This window comes from Numenius arquata, chromosome 2 (genome assembly GCF_964106895.1).
Source record: "Numenius arquata chromosome 2, bNumArq3.hap1.1, whole genome shotgun sequence".
NCBI classification, from domain to species: Eukaryota; Metazoa; Chordata; class Aves; order Charadriiformes; family Scolopacidae; genus Numenius; species Numenius arquata.
The window spans coordinates 116,795,828-116,819,941 of NC_133577.1; the positions used below are offsets into that span (position 1 = coordinate 116,795,828).

Below are 24,114 nucleotides of genomic sequence, written 5' to 3' on the forward strand. Positions count from 1 at the left end.
TTGGCTTTTGGGATGCTGCTGTTTGCCTCCTCCTTCCCAGCTGTTCACTAGAAGATTCAGGACTGAAGCCAATTCATTTGCTTTCCTACTTTATTACCAAAAATGGCAAAATTTTGCCAATGTTGTCATTCTCCCACTTCAATAATAGATAATAAAGTTGCATGTGGGAATTTTTGCATATCTTCACTTTTTTGAGAGTGGGTGGAATACTATTTCAGGCTCTTACTCTGATATGCTAAAACATGAAAGACTGTATTATGGGTCGGGTTTTTTTTTCCATGATAACCAATATTTTTAGCTTATTTCTGACTCATCTGGATCCGAGATAAGTTATCAGAGGCACAGAAACAAATGGTCACGTATATGCCCTAGATTTCCTTTCTCTAAATGCCCTTGGGAAGACAAAGTGTTTGAGACATTTGCTGTGTAGAAAAGAGGAGGTAAGTCCCCACAAAATTCTGGGAAATGATGGTATTTCTTTTTGTATTTTACCAGAGGAGGAAGTTTCCTGACATCAGCTGTAATTGAGTTTGATAGGAACTAATTTATACCTATGAAGGGCAAATTTTACTGAATTTAAAGACATTTAAATACTATATTGTACATGGTGTTTTGTTTTATATGTATTTTTAAATGCTGTCTAGCTTTGTTAGAAAAAGTTTGGACAAAAATTTTTTTAAAAAGACAAATGGAGAGCGAAAATCTGTTCAGATTCCTATACTATATCCAGGGCCAGGTATAGACATTGTGAGGAATTACTGAAATAAATTATGGGGAAGCAATAAACTCTGACGCACCATATTGCTGATGTGAAGGGATCTGTAGTCTTCACAACAAATTAACGTTGAATAATGTAATGTGGGTGCCTTCCTGCTCCAACTTTGCGATGTAATCATATGACTTAGACTATTCCTCCTTCAAGTTAAGTTTGTGTCCACCCTTATTAATGAAAATATATGTGGCTATAAAACAGTTTTGTTTAAGAAAGATTGTGAATTGTGAGTTACTATAGATTTTAAGGTGAAAGGGGAGTATGACATATATGACTTAAGAGTTCCTGCAACTGTGTGTGTAATCTCCAAGAGCTATAAGACATTTTTTTAGAGGACATGCAATTTGATTTAAAGAATTAAAAAAAAACAAGGAAAAAACCTAACCTACTTATCCATTAATTCATTTGTTAGGTTGTTGTTTTTTAAGGCGGGAAATGTTCATCTTTTGTTCCTTGCCATTAGTAATGGAAGCTCGTTATTACATAGGTGTACCCACAATCCATTATGGATATACTCATGAAAATGCAATGCTAGTGTTTTGACAGATAGCAAAGCAATTTTCCCTGTTAGAGTCAACATAACAGGGTGCAGATGCGTGTGGGGACTTCAGATACACGGGGCAATACCTGTGTTGTGGAGGATGGGCATGCAGTGGCAGGGTTTTCAGGATTGTCGGCTGGAGGAGGTACTGGCTTAGCAGCAGCTGACTTTTCTGACCAGACTATCACTCTGAGAGAAAGAGGTCAGCTGCTTCCTACATGAGATTGATTGCCCAACTTTAATTTATCACTGTGGGCATTTTTGCATTCTTCTACATTTTCACTGTGCAAATCATCTTCCTCAGAATAATTGAGATCGATTAAAGCAGTCAGCAGTGAAAAACTGAACATGGGGGTTTATTACAATGATTAGCAGCAATATGGGGTATTAGGTGATGGGTGACAGAAGTCCAAACCCAAACATATTGATGAAACAGATAGTGGAGTGTTTCTTTAGCACTTTACCACTGAACAGTCATGTTACTGGGGAGTGTCAGCAATTAGATGTTAGGGTAATCAGAAGTTAGTGCAGCGCCCTTAATTTTGGAACACATCTTGGAGGGTAACACATCTTTTAAATACTTCTCTTAGCATTCCTAGTAATTTTGCTATGTTAATACTTTATGTTTCTGAAATCAAATACCTTTCTGAAGTAACGAATAAATCTTTTGGTCTCCTAAATGTATTGACTGAATTTTAATATTCCTTATAACAGCTTTGTTACAATACGTTAGATACCATTTAAATATGGTAACGTGTCGCAGGAATATAATGTACAAGAAAAAGACTAAGGTACTGACTGATAGTTCAAACATTTAATGTTTGTTTCTAGAACTTTTCAGCTACCACATTTAATCTTTAAAAGGTCAAATTTTAGAGGCTATCTAGTTTGGATTTCAAAGAAAGGATTGGATGCTGGAAGAGGATATGTAATTTATTCTCTCCTGGAATAGGGAAATACTTCTCTGATAATTTCATGAGGTGATCAGAAGACAAGGTTCTCCTTCCACAGAATATTCCACCTCAGCATAGTTCTTAACGTTACAGATTTTAAGCAGCTGATAGGTGTGCTAAGGATGATGTACTGTAGTGACAATCAACCTTTAGTCTGTGAGACATAGAATCATAGAATGGTTTGGGTTGAAAGGGACCTTGAAGATCATTGAGTTCCAAACCCCCTGCCCTGGGCAGGGACACCTCCCACTAGAGCAGGTTGCTCAAAGCCCCATCCAGCCTGGCCTTGAACACTTCCAGGGATGGGGCACCCACAACTTCTCTGGGCAACCTGTTCCAGTGTCTCACCACCCTCACAGGAAAGAATTTCTTCCTGATATCTAATCTAAATCTCCCCTCTTTCAGTTTAAAACCATTATCCCTCGTCCTATCGCTACACTCCCTGATAAAGAGTCCCTCCTCAGCCTCCCATGTGCAGCCCCTCAGGACGCTTGACCCAATCTGACATCTGCTTCTGAGAACTTACTGCATGCCAGGCCGTGTGGTGATGCCTCCTGCTTCCTATAGCTTTCTATGGCTACTGTCTTTTGTGATGGTCTTTAGTGCTTCCCCAATACATCACTATGCACAGGCTTTTTAATTATGTTGCATGCACAAACACAGACGTGCACTCACACACTTTCTTGGTGTCCCAGACGTGCCTCATAACTGTGCGTGTGCTGAGTTTACTTCATCAGCAGCACAGATTTCTCAAGAGTGAGTCCTGTCAAACCAGCTTAGTTTCCTTCTGTTGAAGGATGATCAGTTTAGCAGACGGAGGTGTAAAAAGTGGGGTCAGATATTTTGTCTGTAATACTTTTACCTGTGGCATTTTAAAATTCAGACTGATGAAGGATAATATAAATGAAACTGCTACAAGAGCAGTGCAGAACAGTTTGGAAAGCCGTACACAGTGCTGATCCCTTTCTAAAATGGAAGAATGTATCAAGTGAGTTTCTGCAGGGATTTGCCCCAAGGCTAGCACTATTCAGTGCTTGCATTAATGATCTGGATGAGGGAATACAGAATATACTTATCAAATGTACAGGCTGCACCTATCTAAGAAGGATTAAGAGGTCTTGTAAGGACAGAGTTAGAATTCAGAATGATCTTGAGAAATTGATTTGAAAAAATAGGATGCTATTCAAAAGGATCAAGTGTAAGGTACTGCATAAAGAAAAAGGGAAGAAAAGCATGGGTATATAGTAGAAATAGCTGTAGTAGACCTGTAGAAGGGGACTTTGAGGTTGCAGTGAATTACAGACTGAATGTCAGCCATGTCAAGCAGATATAAAGGAGGAAAATATTGTACTGGGAGGTGTAAACAAAAATATAGTTTGTTAAACGTGGAGTAATCCCTGTGCTCTGCTCATATGGAATGACCCTTGTGCTCTACTGAGCCATGTGGATTCTAGTAGTAATTCAACACGTCAAGAAGGAGGTGGACTAACCTGAGAGACAGTCAAGTGGGGAGCAATGAAAACTAGACTTATGAATAAGTTTGGGTAAATTTCTGCTAGATGTTTGTATTTTTTAGGTGTAGATACAGTTGTTTTAGAGAAGGAGAGTAAACTTGAACTACTTCTTAAGATCTTCCCAGTCTTTGGGGCAAATTTAGTAGCTTCTTGGCAAAGTCAGATGACATGGTGTCCTAGAACTGACACTTGAACAGATCATCCAGCACCCTGATTGCAGTGGATCCATGCATACGAGATAGCTCACGTGAATGGATATGAGGGCCAACTTTCCAGCAAGTGTCATGTCTCTGACACACACAGCACTACTAGCATGTGTGCTGTAGTCGTCTCATAGAGTAGGGAACATGCCCTGCACAAAGGCAAGTGGCCCACCCAGCCAGAAAGGCTGAGCATCCCCTGCAGGGATTCACACAGGCATAATTTACCACTGTGCTTTGATTTTTCCCCCAGCAGGGTAGGAATCTCAAGCATGTTCGATAGGGTGCCTCTAAGTCTATCACAGGCCAATGTTATCTAAACACAGATGTTCTTGTCAAGCACACGTGCTAACCTATGGTTAGTATGATATATATGTTTTTCTACACCCCAGCTGCAGCACTTGAGCGTCTTTGCAGTCCTCCTCACCAGTCTTCCATTGTTTTCCCACGCTACTTGATGTGAGTGCAAGGATACGGAGATGATTCAAGATAGCCAGCATGGCTTTGCTAGGGGCAGGTCCTGCCTGAGTAACTAGTGGCCTTCTATGATAGAGTGACTAGGTCAGTAGATAAGGGACGACCTATGGACGTGATCTATCTGGACTTCAGTAAGGCCTTTGACATGGTCCCTCACAACATCCTGCTTGCCAAATTGGAGGGATACGGATTTGATGGGTGGACTGTTCAGCGGATAAGGAATTGGCTGGATAGTCGCACCCAGAGGGTGGTACTCAATGGCTTGAAGTCCAGATGGAGAGCAGTGACAAGTGGTGTCCCTCAAGGGTCCGTGCTGGGACCGGTACTGTTTAACATTTTTATCAATGACATAGAGGGATTGAGAGCACCATCAGCAAGTTTGCAGATGACACCAAGCTGTATGGTGGTGGTGTTGATACACCAGAGGGACGGGATGTCATTCAGAGGGACCTGGACAGGCTGGAGAGGTGGGCCCAGATGAGCCTCATGAGGTTTAACAAAAGCAAGTGCAGGGTTCTGCACCTGGGCCGAAACAATCCTCAGTATAAATACAGACTGGGGGATGAGGTATTAGAAAGCAGCCCTGAGGAAAGGGACTTGGGGGTGCTGATGGACGAGAAGCTGGACATGAGCAGGCAGTGTGCTCTCGCAGCCCAGAAGGCCAATCACGTCCTGGGCTGCATCAAAAGAAGTGTTGCCAGCAGATCCAGAGAGGTGATTCTGCCACTTTACTCTGCTCTGGTGAGACCTCACCTGGAGTACTGTGTGCAGGTCTGGAGCCCTCAATATAGAAAGGACATGGACCTGATGGAGCGGGTCCAGAGGAGGGCCACTAAAATGATCAGGGGGCTGGAGCACCTCTCCTGTGAGGACAGAGTGAGGGAGCTGGGGTTGTTCAGCCTGGAGAAGAGAAGGCTCCGGGGAGACCTAATAGCAGCCTTCCAGTACCTGAGGGGGGCCTACAGGAAGGCTGGGGAGGGTCTGTTTACAAAGGCCTGCAGTGACAGGACGAGGGGCAATGGTTTTAAGTTGGAGAAGGGGAGATTTAGATTGGATATTAGGAACAAGTTCTTACTCTGAGGGTGGTGGAACACTGGAACAGGTTGCCCAGGGAGGTGGTTGAGGCCCCTTCCCTTGAGATATTCAAGGTGAAGCTCAACGAGGCGCTGGGCAACCTGGTCTAGTTGGGGGTGTCCCTGCTGACTGCGGGAAGGGCAGACTAGATGACCTTTGGAGGTCCCTTCCGGCCTGGACCAATCTATGAATCTATGACATTCAATACCAGCAGTTTGCTCTCATGTAGTAGGCCAGCAGCATGCTTTGAAAGTGGAAAAAAAATAGAGAGAATCATTGTGGTTTGTCAGAGTGCTGAAAATCTGAATGATGACTTTAACTGTTACCTGGAGCCCTCTTACCTGCAAGGTCATCATTGACTGGCTGTGATAAGCAAACCACAAGAGAATTTAAGATAACATTTGTGTAGGATAGAAGATGAAGAAGTTTTTAAAAAGAGCTAATAAATGAAAATTTGCTGAAGAAAAAAACATGTCAGATTTTAAATTAAGAGAACAAAATTGTTAAAATAAGTGTTGGTTGTATTGATCAAATGCTTATGATGTAGAGCATTTGTGAAGTACAGCAAAGAAGAATTTATGTCCTTGGAAACAGAGAATGGTGACTGGGAAAAGACACTCTGTTGACGAGTGATGCAGAGATCCAAACTTGAATAATCTATTTTCCCAAGTAAGAGTTTATGTTTCAATGATGCTAGTCCTTCAGAAACATATGTAAATCTGTATGTTTAAACTGTGAGTTGGTATATACTAAAGCTTTTAAATTAGACCATTAGGTTGAAATACGGTGCATATGTTTGTGGTTTGCTGGGACTCTGTGCTTGTGTGCGTGTCTAAGGAATGCTCTGCACACATTGTTGGGAATAACCAAAGAGAAGTGCTGTTAGTCTTTTGTGGGGTAATGTTCTTGTAAGGTACTACAAATAATTTGAAGGGATCCAGTCGGGAATTTCTCTCAAAATATTTATGCTCTACCTACCACACCCACTCACTTGCTTAATATAAAATTCTGTTGAAAAGATTGCCTGCAGATGTAGAGATAATAGAGTCATGTATAGAAAGGGTAGACTTCAGCTCACATCTTGGTTTTTTAAATACATGTTATGGGTAGATAATTTTTGTGTAAGATAGTTAACACGTATAGCCTAAAAGATTTTCAATTTCTACATCAGAGATTGTTTCTTGAAAATATGAGTAATACTGGAAATCAGTGAAGATGGACACAGTAGTTCTGTAGGTTGAGTGGAGCCATAGAACTTTAGCAGTAAGGCACAATGTAAATTTATACATAAAAATGCCTATACACTGCGGAACCTAACACTGCAGTAACACAATATCATACTATATTAATAAGCTGAAGGGGACAGTAGACAGTTTCCTTCAGCTGTCATTTCCCGAAATCTCTCCCTTCTATCAGCTGTACCTTTTCTCCAGTGGTGATAGTGTCATTGTGTTGAAACTGAAATTGTACTTCTTTGAATTTAACTTGTTTAGCATGTGACAGCATTATTAAAAATGTGTATGACATACTAGTGATTCACTTGAATGCAGAGGAAGGACAGTATTACATACCGAAGATCTGTTCCTGAGAATTCCTCTGGACTTCTATTAAAAAAAAATAATTCAGTGGATTTCAGTCATCAGACATTTTGGCAACAATCCATGATTTAAATGACATTTTGATCTCTATTCAGAATGTCTGGCTGACCAGAAAACTAAGACTACTTTTTTACATTTATCTTGGTAGTTAGAGATACTAAATTATGTATGTATCACATAAAAGATAAAATATTAATTTCATTTTCTCAAGAAGTGTCTAATATCAAATGAAGTCTTATTAACTCATATAGAGCCTAAAGAAGACCTTGTGCATTGTTGTATGTATCTTTTAATATCTTTAGTTTTTATCAGTCCATGTGGCTTTATTTACTGGTATATAACTAGAAAAATACAATTTTTAGCTGACGTGCTTGACTGTCAGGTATTGTCTAGTCCTTGTGCAAGTTGTTACAAATGTGTGCATGTGTTTTAATGGATCAGCTCATTCACAGATAGCACTAAGTTGCAACGTTTAACCAGATTAGCTCTTTGTATTCATGATGATCAAAAGAGGTGTTTATTGATTTATGTACCTTACCTAAGTTTCAAGCAGAAGGAAAGCAGCTACCAAGACTGAGAAACCTTTATGCATCTTCCAGAAATTCCCTGTGCCAAGTTTCATATTTACTGCATATAGTTTCCAGCTATGCATAGCAAAAATGCTGTTGCCATTCTCTGGTATTCTGTATTTTCTGTTTTGAGCTGAGGGATTGCTGTTTTCAGTAAAAGTTTACTTAAGTTTACCCTCTGCATTAGATAACTCTATAACTGCATTGCCAGAACTCCTTGCGGTTCCTGTTGCTGTTATCCCTACAGCACCTCTGTGACAGAGGTGAAATACCTAAATTCAAAAAATGAGCCAAACCCAGAGCTTCCCAAATACACTGTCCACAATGGACTACAGTAATTCTTCCCTTTGACCCATGAATATCACATCCCTTGGATCTAGATCATCTTTATTAAGTAGATCCAACCAAAATTTGTGCTTTTCAGGTGAAGAACAGAGGCCGAGAGAGAGATCATGGACCAGATTTATAATGCTCCTGTGTCTTGCCATGCACAGTAAGGGTTAAGGCAGTGGGGAATGTGGGGTGGGGTTACAAGAATGGGGTTCGCAATGCAATGCCGTTTTAGTCATCTAGGTTCTGCACTCAGTGAATTAAGCACCTAAGAATGAGATTTGCAGCAGAGAATGTCAGTATATAAAAACTGAACCTCAGCAGATGTTTGCAGCTCTTCTAAGGGTGGGATTCATCAGCTGCTACCTTTCCTGGGCGTAAGTACCTGCAGCTTCCTTCTAGGCGTGTTGACTGCTTGTTTAACTACACAAGTGGTGAAAAAAATGAAGGTGCTGGTGAAGCAGCGTTAAAGCACTTCTTCAGGAAGTGTGAATGGAGGCTTGGGTCATCCTAAGCCTGAAGGGCTTTGCCCTGTGTCTCATTTGGAAGGGAACGACCTACCCTTGAGCAGCAGGCAGGGCTGGGGTGATTGCACACTGTTGTGGCTGCCAAAGGGCTTGGCACTAAGGCACGTCACTAGGTGATCTTTTACAAGCATATCAAGCTTATAATTTACTTGGGCAAACAAGGCAACTCGATTGTGCTTAGAGGTTGGATCTACTTAATAAAGATGATCTAGACCCAAGGGATGTGATATTCATGGGTCAAAAGGAAGAATTACTGTAGTCCATTGTGGACAGTGTATTTGGGAAAATCTGGCTTTGGCTCATTTTTTGAATTTAGGTCTGAGTGACTTGCTGAAAATCACATCTTAAACTGCCTAGTCTGAACTCTAGTCAATGGATTGGTTTTTTCTCCCTATGACTTCAAAGCAAACTTATGCCATTGAAAGAACTGCTGTTTCACAGACTGTTCGTTAACTGCACTGCTATTAACTTCTTACTCAAGAATTCACATGGTTGAAACTGATTTTAAAAATAAGCTTGCCCATACTCTGGTGACTTAAACCTGCAAAGGGGGAAGGGACAGCAAACAGCATCTTTCAGTATTGCTTCCTTTCTGTTGCTTCTCTGGCTGTAATAGAGAGGCAATTTAGTTAGGCTTTTTTTTTCCCCTTTCTTTTTTTTTATCTCCCCTTTTTTGCTATTCAAAGTTACTTTTTAAAATAGAAATAGAGCAGGCAGAAGCAGTGATTGCTGCAGGGAAGTACTATGGAAACCTGTCATGATAACAGTTTCAAATGAAAGCGAATCTTCAGCTGTTTAAAAAATCAGAGTATTTGTCAGATTCTAATGTCTCCTCTAGAGGCAGAGTTGGAGAGGAAGGAAATGTATAGAGAGTTGTTGAGGGGGAAATACATACTCTTCGTTTTCACTGGGGCAAAATGCATTTCTGGGCTCCCCCCTGCAATTAAATATCGTGCAATGTTCTTATTATCTGGGACCTAAAATTGCCCAGTTATTTAATGTGTTATAATGCTGTGCTAGCAATGTTGTCTTTTATGGTTGATTAGACACATTTGCTATAAAATCTAGCTTGTAAGTGTTTCCGACTGTTTTTCTTTTTAAAGAAGACCCAGGCAGATGCTTCCCTTCTTGGATGGAATTATTCACAAAGCTGAAAAGAAGTTACTGGTGGTGCATACAGCAATAATTAAATAAATATACTGTTAGCATAGATTTTAGTTGTGGATGACCATCCATATTTTCCAGATGGAAAATGCAAAGCATGATGTGAATGTGTATTAGATCCAAAGTCACTTGATATTTGTTCTCTGTGCCCTTGCTAAGGAAAACACCATCAAATGCATTTTGTTGTTATTAGTAAAGCACACAGAAGATAAAAAATGACATGAATGTGGTACTGCTACTGATGTTATGATTGATAATTCTTTGGTCTCCTGTTACATTCATAGTGCCTTTTAATACTTGCTAGTTGTTTCAGCACTATGCTGATGCATAATAGTGTAAATACATCTGTGTGTATATATATGAATGGGAATGTTTTTGAATTAAAATAAATGTTTGGAATGCCAGTGATTAATTCCTAAAATACAGTGTCAAATGGCGCTACCTGGGTATATTCTGAAAACGTGCAGTGAATTCAAATATCAAAAGTATTTCATCTTCCTCCGATCACTGAAGTTCCTGGGCATATTTTGTAGCGTTTATTTGTCATGTTCATTGCTACTGGAAGTTTTGGAGAGCAGTATCTAGTAAAGAAGTAAAGGAGATTTTTTTTTTTAAATTTAAAAAGTACTGCTTATCTTAAATGGCTATTAAGAAAAAAAGAATAAAAAGACTTGTTGGTGAAGAAGTCATTCTAAAGTTAATAGGTTAATCTTTTATACTGTGTAAACGTAGGAAAACAGAGGCTTTCTTTTAAAATTAACAGAGGTTTTGTTTTCACATTTTGACTTAATTTTTTACTGCTGAGTTATAAAGCCTTGAAAATAGTAGGCATGGTGGTGGTCTCTTTTGTCCTGTGAGATCCTGATCTTTCAGATTTTGATGGGTCTGTGTGTATTTATTAAAATATGTATGCTGAATTAGAAACAGATTACGGGATTGTGCAGACTTTGTCTGCTTTCAGCTGTGATATAGAAAGCTTTATATCACTTTGCCACTGTGCACTGGCCCTATATAGAGGTAATTTAGGAAGCTTAATACAATTGATGTCCAGCTGTGACACAGTGTTTTTCTAGAAATAAAATTCTTCACTGATCCTAGCCTGTGTAAATGGTTAATCAAAGTGGATTGACAGATTATGTGTCTGGGTTTTTTCTTTCTTTTTTTTTTTTTTTTTTTATGTAGGTGTTTGTGACTCATAAATGCAGAATTAGACTAAAAATCTGTGACTGGATAATGGAGTATTTGCAAGTACTTTACTGCACTTTTCAGTGCAGCACAACAAATAGCCTGCACTTTCCGGTGTTTATTTGTAAGGATTTATTATTCTGTGGCCCTGCTAATCCCATCATTTCTGTTCCTGTTTTTATGATGGTGCAAGAAAGTGGTTTATAAATAGTGTCTATAAATGGGTATTCCTGAAAATACATCTGATCTGAACAATATTTTTACATAACTGTCTTCTATGGCAAAGTAATAGGTGAAAATTGAGAAGTCATTAATGTTTTATATCCCTTCACTCTGCTATGAATCATCACTTAGCTGTTTGCCAAAATCTTTGTATTCTGTTTAGTGACAATTTTATATGAGAATCAGCTGGATAATTTAAAAATTCATTCCTGGCCCTTTTCTTTGAAGATTCATCTTGATTTATTTGGCCAGTTGCCAACAAAACGTTAAAACTAAATCTTTCATTGTAGATGATGTTTTAAATACATATTAACTTAGAGCTTGATAGTGCTTTTCGAAGAATGTGGTTAGCTTTATGGGTCAAAAAATTGTAGATATTAAATAAATTCTAAGGAATTAACAGCAATGCATTGTGTGTGTTACAGAAAAAAAAGTCAGAACACCTTAGAAAGCTATCAGAAACCACCTTGTGTGTTAGATATTCCCATTGAGACTAGTTATTTTGAAATATGAAACACTTAGTTTCGTTTCATACCAATTAGTAAATGTCATTTGTGATCACTAAAAAATTATTCCTCATAGAATATCCGTCATGAAAACACAGGAATGTTTAATAACATTGAGTTCAGCTTTCTTTGCAGACAGAAATGATTTTAAATTAGAGGCTGCTGCATAGTCTGCTTCTGTGTTCTGGTTGTCCATCTGTTTAGGTGGTTTCTCTGGACTGGAAACAAGTCAACCATTATGTCTTGGACAGCTCTGACTGCATTGCAAATCTGAAACTGGACTAAGACTAGATAATACCTATACGGGCAAGAAGGTATCTGATTCTAATGCTTTTAAGATAATTAATACAAATATGATAATTGATTCAGCCGTTTATATGCAGAGAGGCATGGGCCACTGCTATGAACAGCTCAACTGTGAAAGTCTTTGTAAATAAAATATGCTGTAGGGAGAGAATGGAGGAGTCTGAGGACCGTATGTGTCAATATGGAAACTGGAAACTAAGTTTAGGAGTTGAAGGTACCTCCAAAAAGAAATATATGAATGGAAGGAGCTGTTACAAGAACAAGACTACAGAAGGGCTGGAGGATGGAATGGGAGATGGATAAGGTGGAACTGTGAAATAAGGAAGTGGTGTTTGCCTTGCTACAGAAAGAAAGGCAGGCTAAGATTAGATCTTGTTGAAAATAGTTGAGGTACGATTGGAATGAGAACCATAGAGGTTTTTCTTTATCATAAATCGCAGTGCTTTAATTACATGGGTCTAGTCTTTATAGATGAGCTTAATCAAAACCGAAATAAGGTAGTCTTCCAAAGTCTTTGTCCATTTGAGTGTTTTACGCCAAATTGATTGAAATTATATCTGATTTGGTTTAAATACTCGAAGGGAAACAGCGTGTATGAAATTCTGCTGGGATTCCAGGGATGCAGCTGAGCAGAGACTGACCCTGGCTTTGGCTGAGTCTCTGTATAATCCATCCCAGTCTTTTTAATTGGTACTTTTGTGTATCTGTCTCTCTTCAAAACTAAGGCTAAACTGAGGTTCTTTCCAGATAAGATAGTATGTTATTGTTAAATGCCTCTCCCAGACTGTAATTCTATTTGTGGTTTGTACTGTTGACTGTTGATTGTTAACAGGTTCTGAAATAATGCAATTAGGTGATCCAAGAAAAACATATAAAGCATTAATAAGCCACATCTGCATAGAGCAGGGTGAAAAATATGATCGACTAGCCATGATACTCATCTAAATAAGATAATGTAATTCATTTTGCCTTTTTCTCAGGTTAAAAATCTGCTCTCTGTCTTAATCTCTGAAAAATGGGTGTTTCATCGTGTTCTTGATCTGCTACTCAATGCCATGTTAAAATCTGCATTATCTTATGTTTGGAGGTGTTCTTATGGTAACAAAAGATTTAAAGCTTTGGGTTAGCTTGAAATGGCATACAGAGCCAAATAGTATGTTGCATTAGAAAGGAGAAATCCTGCATCAAAATGCTGCAGTTCCTAGGTAATGAACAATGTCCTCTGCGTGGAACAAGTTGTACACTTTACTTTTTCTTCTCCTCTTTTATGTCCCTTCTTTCCTACTACCCGTATCACCCCCAAAAAGTTTCTTTTTGTGTGAAGGTTTCAAAATGCATTACTGGCAGATAACTGACGTGAGGGGTGGGGACTGGCTTTTTCCAGCAGCAGAACTGGATCCCAAATGCATGTGCTGCTGCAGGCAAAACTAGGCACAGTATTTCTTTTTCTTTAGAGGACTTGAGATTTTTTCCTTCATAGTAAAGATTTTGCATAATATAGCTTTGCCCATTTATTTTTAAAGAGACTATGCATTTATTTTTAAAAAGACTGTTGAAATATAGAATGTATTTCTTTAAAGGTAGCATGTGTAACAGAAAGAGGTCAGTCTTGTCATGCTTCTCCCAGTGGACAAGTTTACAAGGGGCTTGGAAGACTGGGTTTACTATCAGGGGGTGGATAACAGTGCCGACACCGAAAAAGTGTTGGTAGGTGTGTATACAGATGCTTGCTTTCCTTCAAGTTGGCTGCAGTGAAACTCAATGAAAATGATTGCAAGAGTCAGTTATTACGTTTTCCTGGAACTGTAAGCAGAACTAGGAAGGGAAAAAGGAGCAGGAGAAGGATGTCTTCTGGCTCATTTGACCTAGCCTATCTCTGCCTTGCAAGGCCCTGAGCAGCCTGGTCTGGTAGACCCTCCTTTGAGCAGCGAGGTGGATTAGGTGATCTCCAGCGGTCCCTGACAACCTCAACTATTCTGTGGTTCTTCATCAAATTGAAGAATTCTTCATCAAACAGAGCTGGAGTTTCCTGTAGGTGGCTGACACAAGGAATTTGATCTTTGTATTAAGAAGGAAAAAAATGTTTTGAAATGGGATCTAACAGCAAATCTGGCATTGATGGAGATCTGTGTGTAGTTGAATATGAAAATAATAACGAAAAGAATTTAAAATTAAGTAACTTTTTAAAGTTAATTCATTTTAAAAATTTGAGAGTACTTCAGAGTTTTTGGCAATATGTGCACAGATTCCATAAATGAGATACTGTCACTTGCATAGGTAATTATTACCTTGTTGCAACTAGCAAGAGAACAAGAAAACTCAGATGGCTTTTGGTAGATATTTAAATAATTCAGAGCATACAATTTAAAGGATATTTTGTCTGAAATTGGATTTTTTTTGTAAATAAAAAAAAAATATAACCCTCCAGTAGCTAATTCCTATTCTTAATTGTTAAGACTGAGTTAAAAGTAAAACCTGACATTTCAGTTTCTTAACAGCTTTGTTCAACCAGTTAACAGAGTGAGCACGTACATAATGATATTGTGAGGTGGGAGAAAACATCTGGTCTGGAAGGTGCTGTCCAAAGATCAGAATTAGTAATGAGATTTTGTGTCCTTATCCTTGTGTGCTTCAGTAATGGACTTGAGTCAGCAGGTGCAAGTGGAGGTTGCACAAGGACAAGAGAGGTGCTACAACCTTGCTCTCTGACCTTCCTCAGAAAATGATAGTTGTGTTTTTAATAGAGAAGCCACATCTTCAGATTAACTAGTTAAGTGGTTCGTTATTGATGAGATGATGAGGGCTTGAGAGATTGGTCAAGTTGTGTAAGAGGTGAGAGAATCGTCTTAAGAAGCTTGGTTTGACTCAGATGTGCCCATTTCCTTGTTGCCTGTTAGATTCTATCATTTTGTATGATTGCTACTCTGAATTTATACTCTTTCTACACTCAAATACAGTATTGTAGGATGAAATCTGTAATTGTTAAGGGCTAGCTGATCTAGTTGATCTGTCCTCAGAGGTGCCAGATACTTTATTTGAAATTGCTGTCACGTTGATAGCCTAAGGCTTGGTAAACTTTGGAATATTGCTCGATGTTTCATGAGATAATTCTTCACAACAGTTCCTGATGCCTTTCTGTTCCATTAGCTCTTAGCCATCTGTTGCTTTGATTACACTATTATAGGGAGTAAGTGTTTTGGCAAGCTATTTAGCTGTGTTGAAAAATCTTGTTTCTTTGCTTTCTAGTGTTTTATTGCTGCTGTTTCTTTTTTTTTTTTTTTTTTTTCTTAACCTTTATAGTGCAATGCTTCTTGTTATTTACTTCTGGTTATTCTAAGAAACAAAAGTCTGACCTAATTTGAGGACATGATGAGGTTTCTGGCTGTTTATGGCTGTGCTTTATGGCTGTTTTCCTTTCCTGTGAAAGTCCTTCTACCAAAAGAAGTTGTGTATTCCAAACACGGGCTCACAGAAGGTAGATATTCTAACCTAACCATATTTAAATGTTTAGCTTTGGGATTCTTGACTCTTACAGCTTAAAATGTACTTTTCTAGAGTCTGGTCAACGTGTTATGTCAGTATGACCTTCTATAGAAAATTATAACATCTTAACCTCTCGCTCCTCCCAACACTGCAAAGGTCAAAACAGGAAGAACTGGAAGATCATTAGAAAGAAGTCTCTATTCTCTGGCTTTACATCGTCAATTTGACCTTTTCATGTATTGCTCAGATTTTAAAGATGAACAGAGTAAAAGACAGATGGGGTGATAATGAACATAGAGATGTGCTTCCCTAAGTAGGTTCATTTTTAGGAGTTGTGATATACCAATTAATTTTTTTAAGGCATGGACTTTTGGAAATGAAATAAAACACTGTTTTTAGACTGCAGCTGAATTTCATTGGTATTTAATTTCTACTTTTAGTTTTTTGTTAATTTTTCCTGCAATTAAAATAGCTGAGTGATACTGCAAAGGAAGAATTCCAACAGTCCTTAGTAAATTATTCATTCTGCTCAGTAGGTCATTTTGCCTTGTCTGTGACTGAGGTGGCTGCATTTCCTTCACTGCTTACCTGCTTGAGCTCTTTAAACTGAATCGCAACTTTTCTTGGAGTAACTTCTCACTTTTTCCACTTTTGGTGTCGGTAAGAGATGACTAGGAACTACTTGGAATCGGTAGCTGCAAGTGCTTACAAACCCTTCCTCAGCCCCTTCACCTTCAAGTAGAAGTACTTGTCCTTAGGGGTAGCAACGTTATTTATGGGAATATTATATGAAGGAGGCAGTGTGTTGTAATGGTAGCAAGAGGGGAGGAGGAGTAAATACTGTAAATGAAGAAATGGGGATTTTCAGCCTCACAAAAGGGCCCTTTTTTTGCATTATTTAGCCGACCTTGTAAATCTGTACTGTGTTGGAAATTGCAACTGCTATCTCATACAAACAAAATGACCTGTGTGAAGTAAACGTAGAAAAGTAACTGAAATAGTTCCCAATAAGGTAAATCTACTATCGAATGAAATTATTTGATGCTTACTGCCAGTCAAAGATATTCAGAAGAATCTTCTGGAAATTGCTTTTGCATTTACTCTGGAAGGGCCTTTTGTATTCCCTGTCAGAGAATATATGTTAGCTTGCAAGTTGGTTATTTCAATGTGTGTCCTGTTCTAGTGCTATTTATTGTATTTTAATGCTGATTATTTCTTGATGGCTAGGAAATGTTGTGGTTTTGTTCAAAATATTATTCATGGTATTTCTTGCTTGCCACATTGTCAGACCACTCTATTGAAGTGATACCTGGATCATCTGTCAGCTAAGCAATGTACGTAATTCTGTTTGTACTGTGTTACGCTTTTAGTGCTTGTGTATGGAACACGGTAAACGTTTTGCCACAGAAGAGGTAAGGTTATGTCAGCACACTGAAATCACAGCTGTGGAGTAATACCTGTATATACATATATAGTGAAAACTTTCCGTTGTGTTCCTGCCATGGCCTTTCCTGAACAGGGTCATCTGTTCTCTGCAGAAGAATAGATTTTCAGTCAGAGTCACTGTTCTGATTTTAGCAAGCAAAACCAAAATGTTCTTGTGTACATTAGTAGCTATGGAACATCATTTTTAAGTGAGGGACTAGTCCAAGTTTGACCTCTCCATATGTGGTGCTTCCAAACTGTCATGCTAAAGAAGATTTCCTCTGAGAGCTGTTCTGGTCATGACAGTTAGGAGTTAATTAGATTTCTAACACTACTTCTTTATGAAAGTAGTTTTAATTGTTGCAGGTAGTACTGACCATAAATATTTTGGGCAATTAACGCATCTTCATTTGAAGAGGAAGTTGATAGTCCACACAGGTGACAACCCTGCAGCATAGAGTCATATGGACAGATTTGAACAGGATAAATAAATAATGACATGGAGTTCCCTAAGGCAGCACAGGTTGGAGGAGAAAAGTCCTCATGGTGAATCCCGTACCCTGAGAAGGTAGAGTGATTTTGGAAGCTGTGTTTGTAGCACTTGGGCCAGTTAGTTTTGCCTCTCATCCAGGTTTCTTCTTTTTGGTTCAGCCTTATGCTAGCAGTTGTCCTGTCCCAAAATCGCCCAGTGTCATCACTTATGAGGAGCCGGCTGGCTCGTCCAAGCTGCACTTCTAATGATGAAAAAGAATATTGCTCTTTATTTAGCCATGATTTCAGAAGATTGTTCTGATAACACTAGTGGCAATCATAAAATAAAAGGCAACAGTATTGGACATCATAAAATAGTTGCAGTGTTGGCAGTTGACAGGAAAAAAAAAAGTTGGTTCCATCCTAGGAGATACTTTCAAATTAGAAATGTGGTATGTATTTATTTAAGTCTCTAATGGCATTTCTATCTAGTCCTCACAGGGTTATAATCTCTCTGGGAAAGGAAGTGACCAAGTGGGCTCTGCAGAATGACTGTAAATGTCAGGCTGGACTGGACAGCATCTTCTGGGTTATTGAGTCCAGTGGTCTACTCTTGAAAACAACCACATAATATAATTGTGGAAAAAAACCCCATTCATACCTAATGACTGCATGTCACTTATTCTTCTTCTTGTCTACAATGGTCTAAAGAACCAAATGGGATGGGATAAAATGAATTGAAAACGATGTTAGTAAAATGAACAGTTTTCAATGATAGAGAAAATGAGCAAATGCGTTAGGCATGAACATCTCTTCATAGTTGCTGCTGAATGAGTATCTTTTATGTTCTGCTAAAACACGAATTGAAACATCCATGCCTTTTTTCAAGTGGTGGCTAATATCACCCTTCTGACCAAAGTATTTAATATATTATCTGATGGATGCTGAAAAACTTCAGTGTTTTTAAAAATTTGTGAGAGTTGCTTTCATGGTAGAACTTGCTTTTGAGCAAGCTGATTTTTTTTTTTAATATGTTGAACTGATGATTCACTGGATCTTCCTAAGCTCTTAAATATGTGGAATTTAGTTTCCATGTATCTGTAACATATTACGTTGTGACATGCCAGATGGAGGAGTGCTTTGAATGGAGAAGGGTATTATTGGTGGCCCTAACTCCTTCTCTCCTTAGCTCTCTGCTTCATGATAATTTTTGCAATCTGAAGATCGCTGTAGTTAATCTTCAAGTGGGTAGTGCTGTAGCCCTACAGTTTGTGGGGTCATTGTTTTATTTCACTTGTGTATGGTTGTGTTTATGCACCTTAGATTATACTGTACTACTAACATATTACTGAATGCTGTACTATTTTTCTTCGCCCCTTACTCTCTTGATTGCCATAACTTAACGTTTATAGCATTTGTACCAATATTTTTAGGATGCTAATTTATTGTGTAAAAGAGTATTTTCTTGTAAGACACTGCCTTGTAAGAAGCAGAATGGTGTCTTGCTGTAGCTCTGCCTGCCTGTATATTTTTGCATAGTAAAACCAGCCTACTTTTTTTTTTTTTGTAAAAATTACTACTTCTGAGCTTTCATTTATAAAATAAGACACTTAAAACAAAAATGAATATAGGATCCTGTGGACAGGGATTCTAAGGAGAACACTTGCAAATTGCTAAGTGCAGTTGCCTGCAGTGGCAGACAACTTGATTATACAATACTGCTAATAAACTCATTAAATTCCATCTCAAAAATAGTTATATTATTTTCCCTATTGTTCCTGTTGGATAGCTGTTCTGAATATTATTCTCTGATGTGATTACATTTTCCATTGTGAATCACTTCTCTAGTCAGGTTTTTTTTTACTTTGAATGCATGCTTTCCATTTGATAAAAACTGTGGCAGTCTTTTGAATCTCAGAAATGTTTAGCTTTAAGCTCTCTCAAATAGAAGGAAAATATTAGGGGCAAATTCTTGTAATTAATTAAAGTCTGTAGTGGCAAATTCTGCAATATTGATTCTCAAATATGTGTCCAGTGTGTATTAATGATAAACAGTCAAATTTTGAGATGTGTATGCAAGCCTGAAAGTACAATCATTTGTTTTCTTCTTGCTTTCCAACATTTTCTTTCCACATAATAATTTTTGTCCCAAGAGATGCTTCATTTTTTTTTTAACATATTGTCTAAACCTGGAAACTAGCTGTGCATAAAAAATGCAATTCTCTTAGGGTTAGTGATAAATCAACAATGGACTTTATTTAGCCTGTATGGGGCATTTAAAACACAAACTGTTTTTGAGGAGACAAAAATACTATATATGAAACAGACAAAAAAAAGGTATTTTATTGTACAGTGTCAGGGTTTTGATATACCTCTAATTCCTGTTATACAAGATGAATACATGAGCTAGAAGCCTTCTGTCAGTGGCCATGTCCGCAATTTAAAGCAAATAAGAAATAGGCCACTTGCATAATCTTTGTTTTTTTCTGATTTTAACTTTGGTACTAGATTTGGAAGATACTTTGAGTGAAGAGCAGGTTTCCATAATGATGTGTTTTGGTTATTCCCCAACTATTACTAATTTCAGAATGAATTGTTTTGACAACTTTTGGCTAAAAATAGTTCCTTTGAAACATAGCTCAGGCTCTGTTGGAGCACATTTTTGTGTCTTTCTTGACCAGTAGCTGCACAGTGAGTTTGCTAAACTATGATGTGGGAGCTCTGAGATTCATCTTTTGCCTGAAATTATTTGTGCCTATACTGCCTGTTTGTTAGAGAAGTAAGTATCTGACCATGCAGACCTGGATAGTGCTCTGCTCACCTTTTGATGCTGTTTTATTTTTTTATTGATTAATATATGAGCATTTACTACAGTCTGACTGAAACCTGGTTGAGTGCTCCTACTATAGTAGTAAGATGTTGATTTTATATTAATGACTTGCTGCCTGATTTTATAATTCTGTAAGTATTCTATAAGAATTAGAACAATTGCAACAGGAAAGACTGGTAAATGAGGTGAGTCTTTTCTATCTTTGCTTTCCTTCCTTTCAGTTTCATTCTTTCTTCTTGACAGGACAAGGGGTAATGGTTTTAAATTGGAAGAGGGGAGATTTAGATTAGACATTAGGAAGAAATTCTTTCCTGTGAGGGTGGTGAGGCACTGGAACAGGTTGCCCAGGGAGGTTGTGGGTGCCCCATCCCTGGAAGTGTTCAAGGCCAGGCTGGATGGGGCTTTGAGCAACCTGCTCTAGTGGGAGGTGTCCCTGCCCATGGCAGGGGGGTTGGAACTCGATGATCTTTAAGGTCCCTTCCAACTCTAACCATTCTATGATTCTATGATTCTTCCTTCCAGCTTCTTTTCATTCTATTCCCCGTCCTCTTCCCATTTGTATTTTCTTTCTCTTGTTCATTCTGTCCCCAAATTCCCTCCTTGCTTTATACTACCCTTTGTTTTCTGACATCCCATTAATCTTCCAGTCTTTATGGCTTACTTTCCCACCTCCACAAGCACACCCACAGGATGGTTAGAAATTTTACAGCATACCCAGTTGTCAAAAATTAAACCTACAAGTCCCAGACCCATAATACTATGCTGGGAATGCTCATTAACTCCCACACTGTTTGGAAAAAGAAACTGGTACAGTTAGTATAAGGTCTGCAAACCATAATATGTGCCTAATACTACTTTGCGTTCCACTAAACTTGGGAACTCCTCATTGGAGTTGTGGAAGGAGCTGGGATCTGGCTTTCTTGCTTCAGCTATCATTCTGATCTTTGCAGAAACCCTAGAAAAAGTGACATGAATGTGTAGTTATAGTGCTGTGACGTTTGAGACATTAGGTTTGAGGAGAATGCACTGTTCATCAATGGATCAGAAAACCTGTTGCAGTAGGTGGGTGTACCAACAAGTGGATCCTCAACACAGCAGCCGCACCATAGCTTCACTGCTGTGGTATCAGTGCAAGTTCCCCACGCTTGAAAGGCAGATGATCATACCCTTTTTCTTTGACGCAGGAGTGTCTGGGGAGGATGAAGCAGAGTTGCATTGGTCTTGCAGCAGACCCTTCCAATGTTAGTGGCTACCACTGCTGCAGCCACCTGCAGGAAGAGAGCAATGGTGTAAGGTCTCACTGCCAGAGGAGAGTAGAAGTGGGGTTTCTGGTGGGGACGTGCCTGTGGTCCCAGATGCTTCTGTCCAGTCTGGGTGCCAGGATTTCTTCCAGACCATGTTTTTTTACTGCTGGCAGAAGTCACTAAAAAAAAAAGACAAAAGACTGCATCTCTAATGTGTGTATGATCAACTGATCGCCCCCTCCACTAATTGCCTGTGAATGCTAAATAAAAAAGCAGTATTCAGTGTATGGATGACAGTGCTTAGTTTGCAAAGGCAATAATTTGAGGCTTTTCTCTTGCTAAATAGCACCCATGCCAGTGTTTAGTGTTGCTCAGTGGAATTATTATTAGATTTAATCTTAATCAAAGGTCTCTTAAACAAGGGACCTGAACAGTTTTTGGATGGTTTCCACTCTCCTGTATTTCGGAACAGCTCCAAACAGTAGAGACACTTGAGGTTGCTTTTTTTTTTTTTCCCCCGCAGGCTTTAGAAATAATCACTGTGTTGCTTTGCACTCTTAATTCTGCTGTGAGAAAGATGAAGTTATTGTCAGTGTTAGAAATAGAAATGTAGAAATACAAGCTTAAATTCTGCACTAGTCAGTAGTAGAGGCTTGACCTGCTTCCTTCTGCTTGTCCTTGGTTAGTATTTCCTTTCTAAGCCTGTATCACATTGAATTAACTTTAGCACGTAAATGGCAGTACTGTAACAGAAACCGTGTGTTATAACAATATTACTAGCTACACCATAGCTGAACATAGCTCTATTGTAACTAACCTTGGAATTATTGGAACAATCACTGGTAACCCACCCTAGGTTAGATATTGCCAGTAGCGCTTCCAGTTCCTTTTTTTCCTGTTCTTTTTATTCAGAGGAGAGCACCAAAGGAAGCTAAGCAAAGCATTGCTAGGCAATCAAAGGAAATCAATCCTCTCCTTTACAGTCTGTTCTCTGTTACACGGTCAGGATGCCAGTTATTTACTGTTAAGTGAAATGTATTAGCAGACTTTACTTAAAGATGAAGTTGCCCAGTAAAATGATGTCTCATCGTGGATAAAAAAAACCCTATAGTACAGTTAAAGGTATTCATTATTTTTGAAAATCTTCTTTCTCTAGAATCCTACTCAAGTGGGAACTGCTCTTCAGGTTTTCCACAACCTTGGGACTTTGAAGGATACCATCGCTAATGTGGTGGACGGATACTGCACAGTCCTGGAGGAGAACATAAAAAATGCTTTGGATATAAAAGTATTGACCCAACCATCTCAAGCTGTTACAAGAGGTATGATACTTGTTTTACAGAGAATGAGAACAGATTTTTTTTTTACAAAAGTACAGTATGTTGTCAAATGGAAGAAACTCTCACATTCAAGTCCATTATAGAGATGTTTCCCTACTTGCTTTAACCAGTAGAGGAGGCATGTCTTAGAAATAATCTAATAGAAAGCCAAAATTGGGTCTGTCTCTTGTTACTGGGCTCAGAAGTTTTCCTTTATTCCCTGTCCCCTCCTCTTTTTCCTGTCTTGCCCAGAAAATTGTTCTCATGAGTTTACAACTTTGCAGCATTTTCTTAGCAGTTTGTCATGGAAAAATGAATCCAAATTCTGCTTTCTTTGTGTTGGTGGGAGGATCACGGGTTGAAATTACTTGCAAGCAATGGAGCAAGCCTGAAACTATGCTGTGATTCTTTTGTCAGATGGAATTTGTTTCAATATATTCAGTATATTCAATATGAAGGGATGTTGCACTATTAAACATTTAGTTCCCACATGTTAGCTCAGGTACCAAAGAATACTGAGGAAGTGGGCTGGCAGGCAAATTTGAACTTTGGCAATAATGAACATTTAAAACTTTTTAAAAAAAAACACTTTTGCAACAAGTTGGGGGTCCAAAACCATAATCACAATCATAACAAAGAAGTGCAGCCCCTCCCAAGGAAAGCGATGGCTTAGAAGCTGCCTACCCTTCGGCTGGAATATAATTTTTTTTAGTAGTTCGCCTATGCATTTAAATCCTGAGCTGGTAATACCTGTATTTTTCACAGCTACTGTGTCTGCCATTTCACTTTGCTATTGCATCCTGCAACAGTGCTCATTGCAATTACCTTGGTGTTTCTGTGGAGGTCTGAATTGGTAAAGCAAGTAACAGTGACAAACATTGAAGTATCCCCACTGAACTTCATAGTTTAGTTGACTTCTCAGTTAAGACATCTGAGACCATTCATAAAACGATATTTCTAATATTTTAATTTTCACATGTGAAAGCTGAAATGTGCTGCTGTGTGTTTTTAAAAACCATTTAGGCGGCCCTGGTAGAGCTGCTATGCCAACACCTGGGAACACAGCAGCTTTTCGAGCAGCCCTTTGGACAAACATGGAGAAACTCATGGATCAGATCTGTGCTGCTTGCGGACAGGTACTCAGAAGCTAATTCCTGTTTGTCTAGTCATGCAATTTTGCCTAAAAGATATTAGATGTCACTTTTTCTCTCAATAAATCCTTTCTTACAGGTGCAGCATTTGCAAAAGGTATTGACAAAGAAGAGAGATCCTGTGTCACATGTCTGTTTCATAGAGGAAATAGTTAAGGTAAAGTTTTAATTTAGCTGAATGTGTTTTAGTAATTCTGTTAAGGAAAATGTGATGAGGGAATGCTTTTGTTTACAGTTTTACAGTTCTATAAAA

At 38.6% G+C, this 24,114-nt stretch overlaps 1 protein-coding gene across 1 annotated transcript in view; it reads left to right on the forward strand.

Moving 5' to 3' along the window:
* COG5 (component of oligomeric golgi complex 5) overlaps window positions 1-24,114 on the forward strand; it is a 194,602-nt gene that overhangs the window by 104,444 nt on the left and 66,044 nt on the right. The window contains exons 8-10 of the mRNA XM_074168160.1: window positions 22,548-22,713; window positions 23,734-23,846; window positions 23,941-24,018. Coding sequence (XP_074024261.1) covers window positions 22,548-22,713; window positions 23,734-23,846; window positions 23,941-24,018 — 357 coding nt within the window. The remainder of the gene's footprint in view (window positions 1-22,547; window positions 22,714-23,733; window positions 23,847-23,940; window positions 24,019-24,114) is intronic.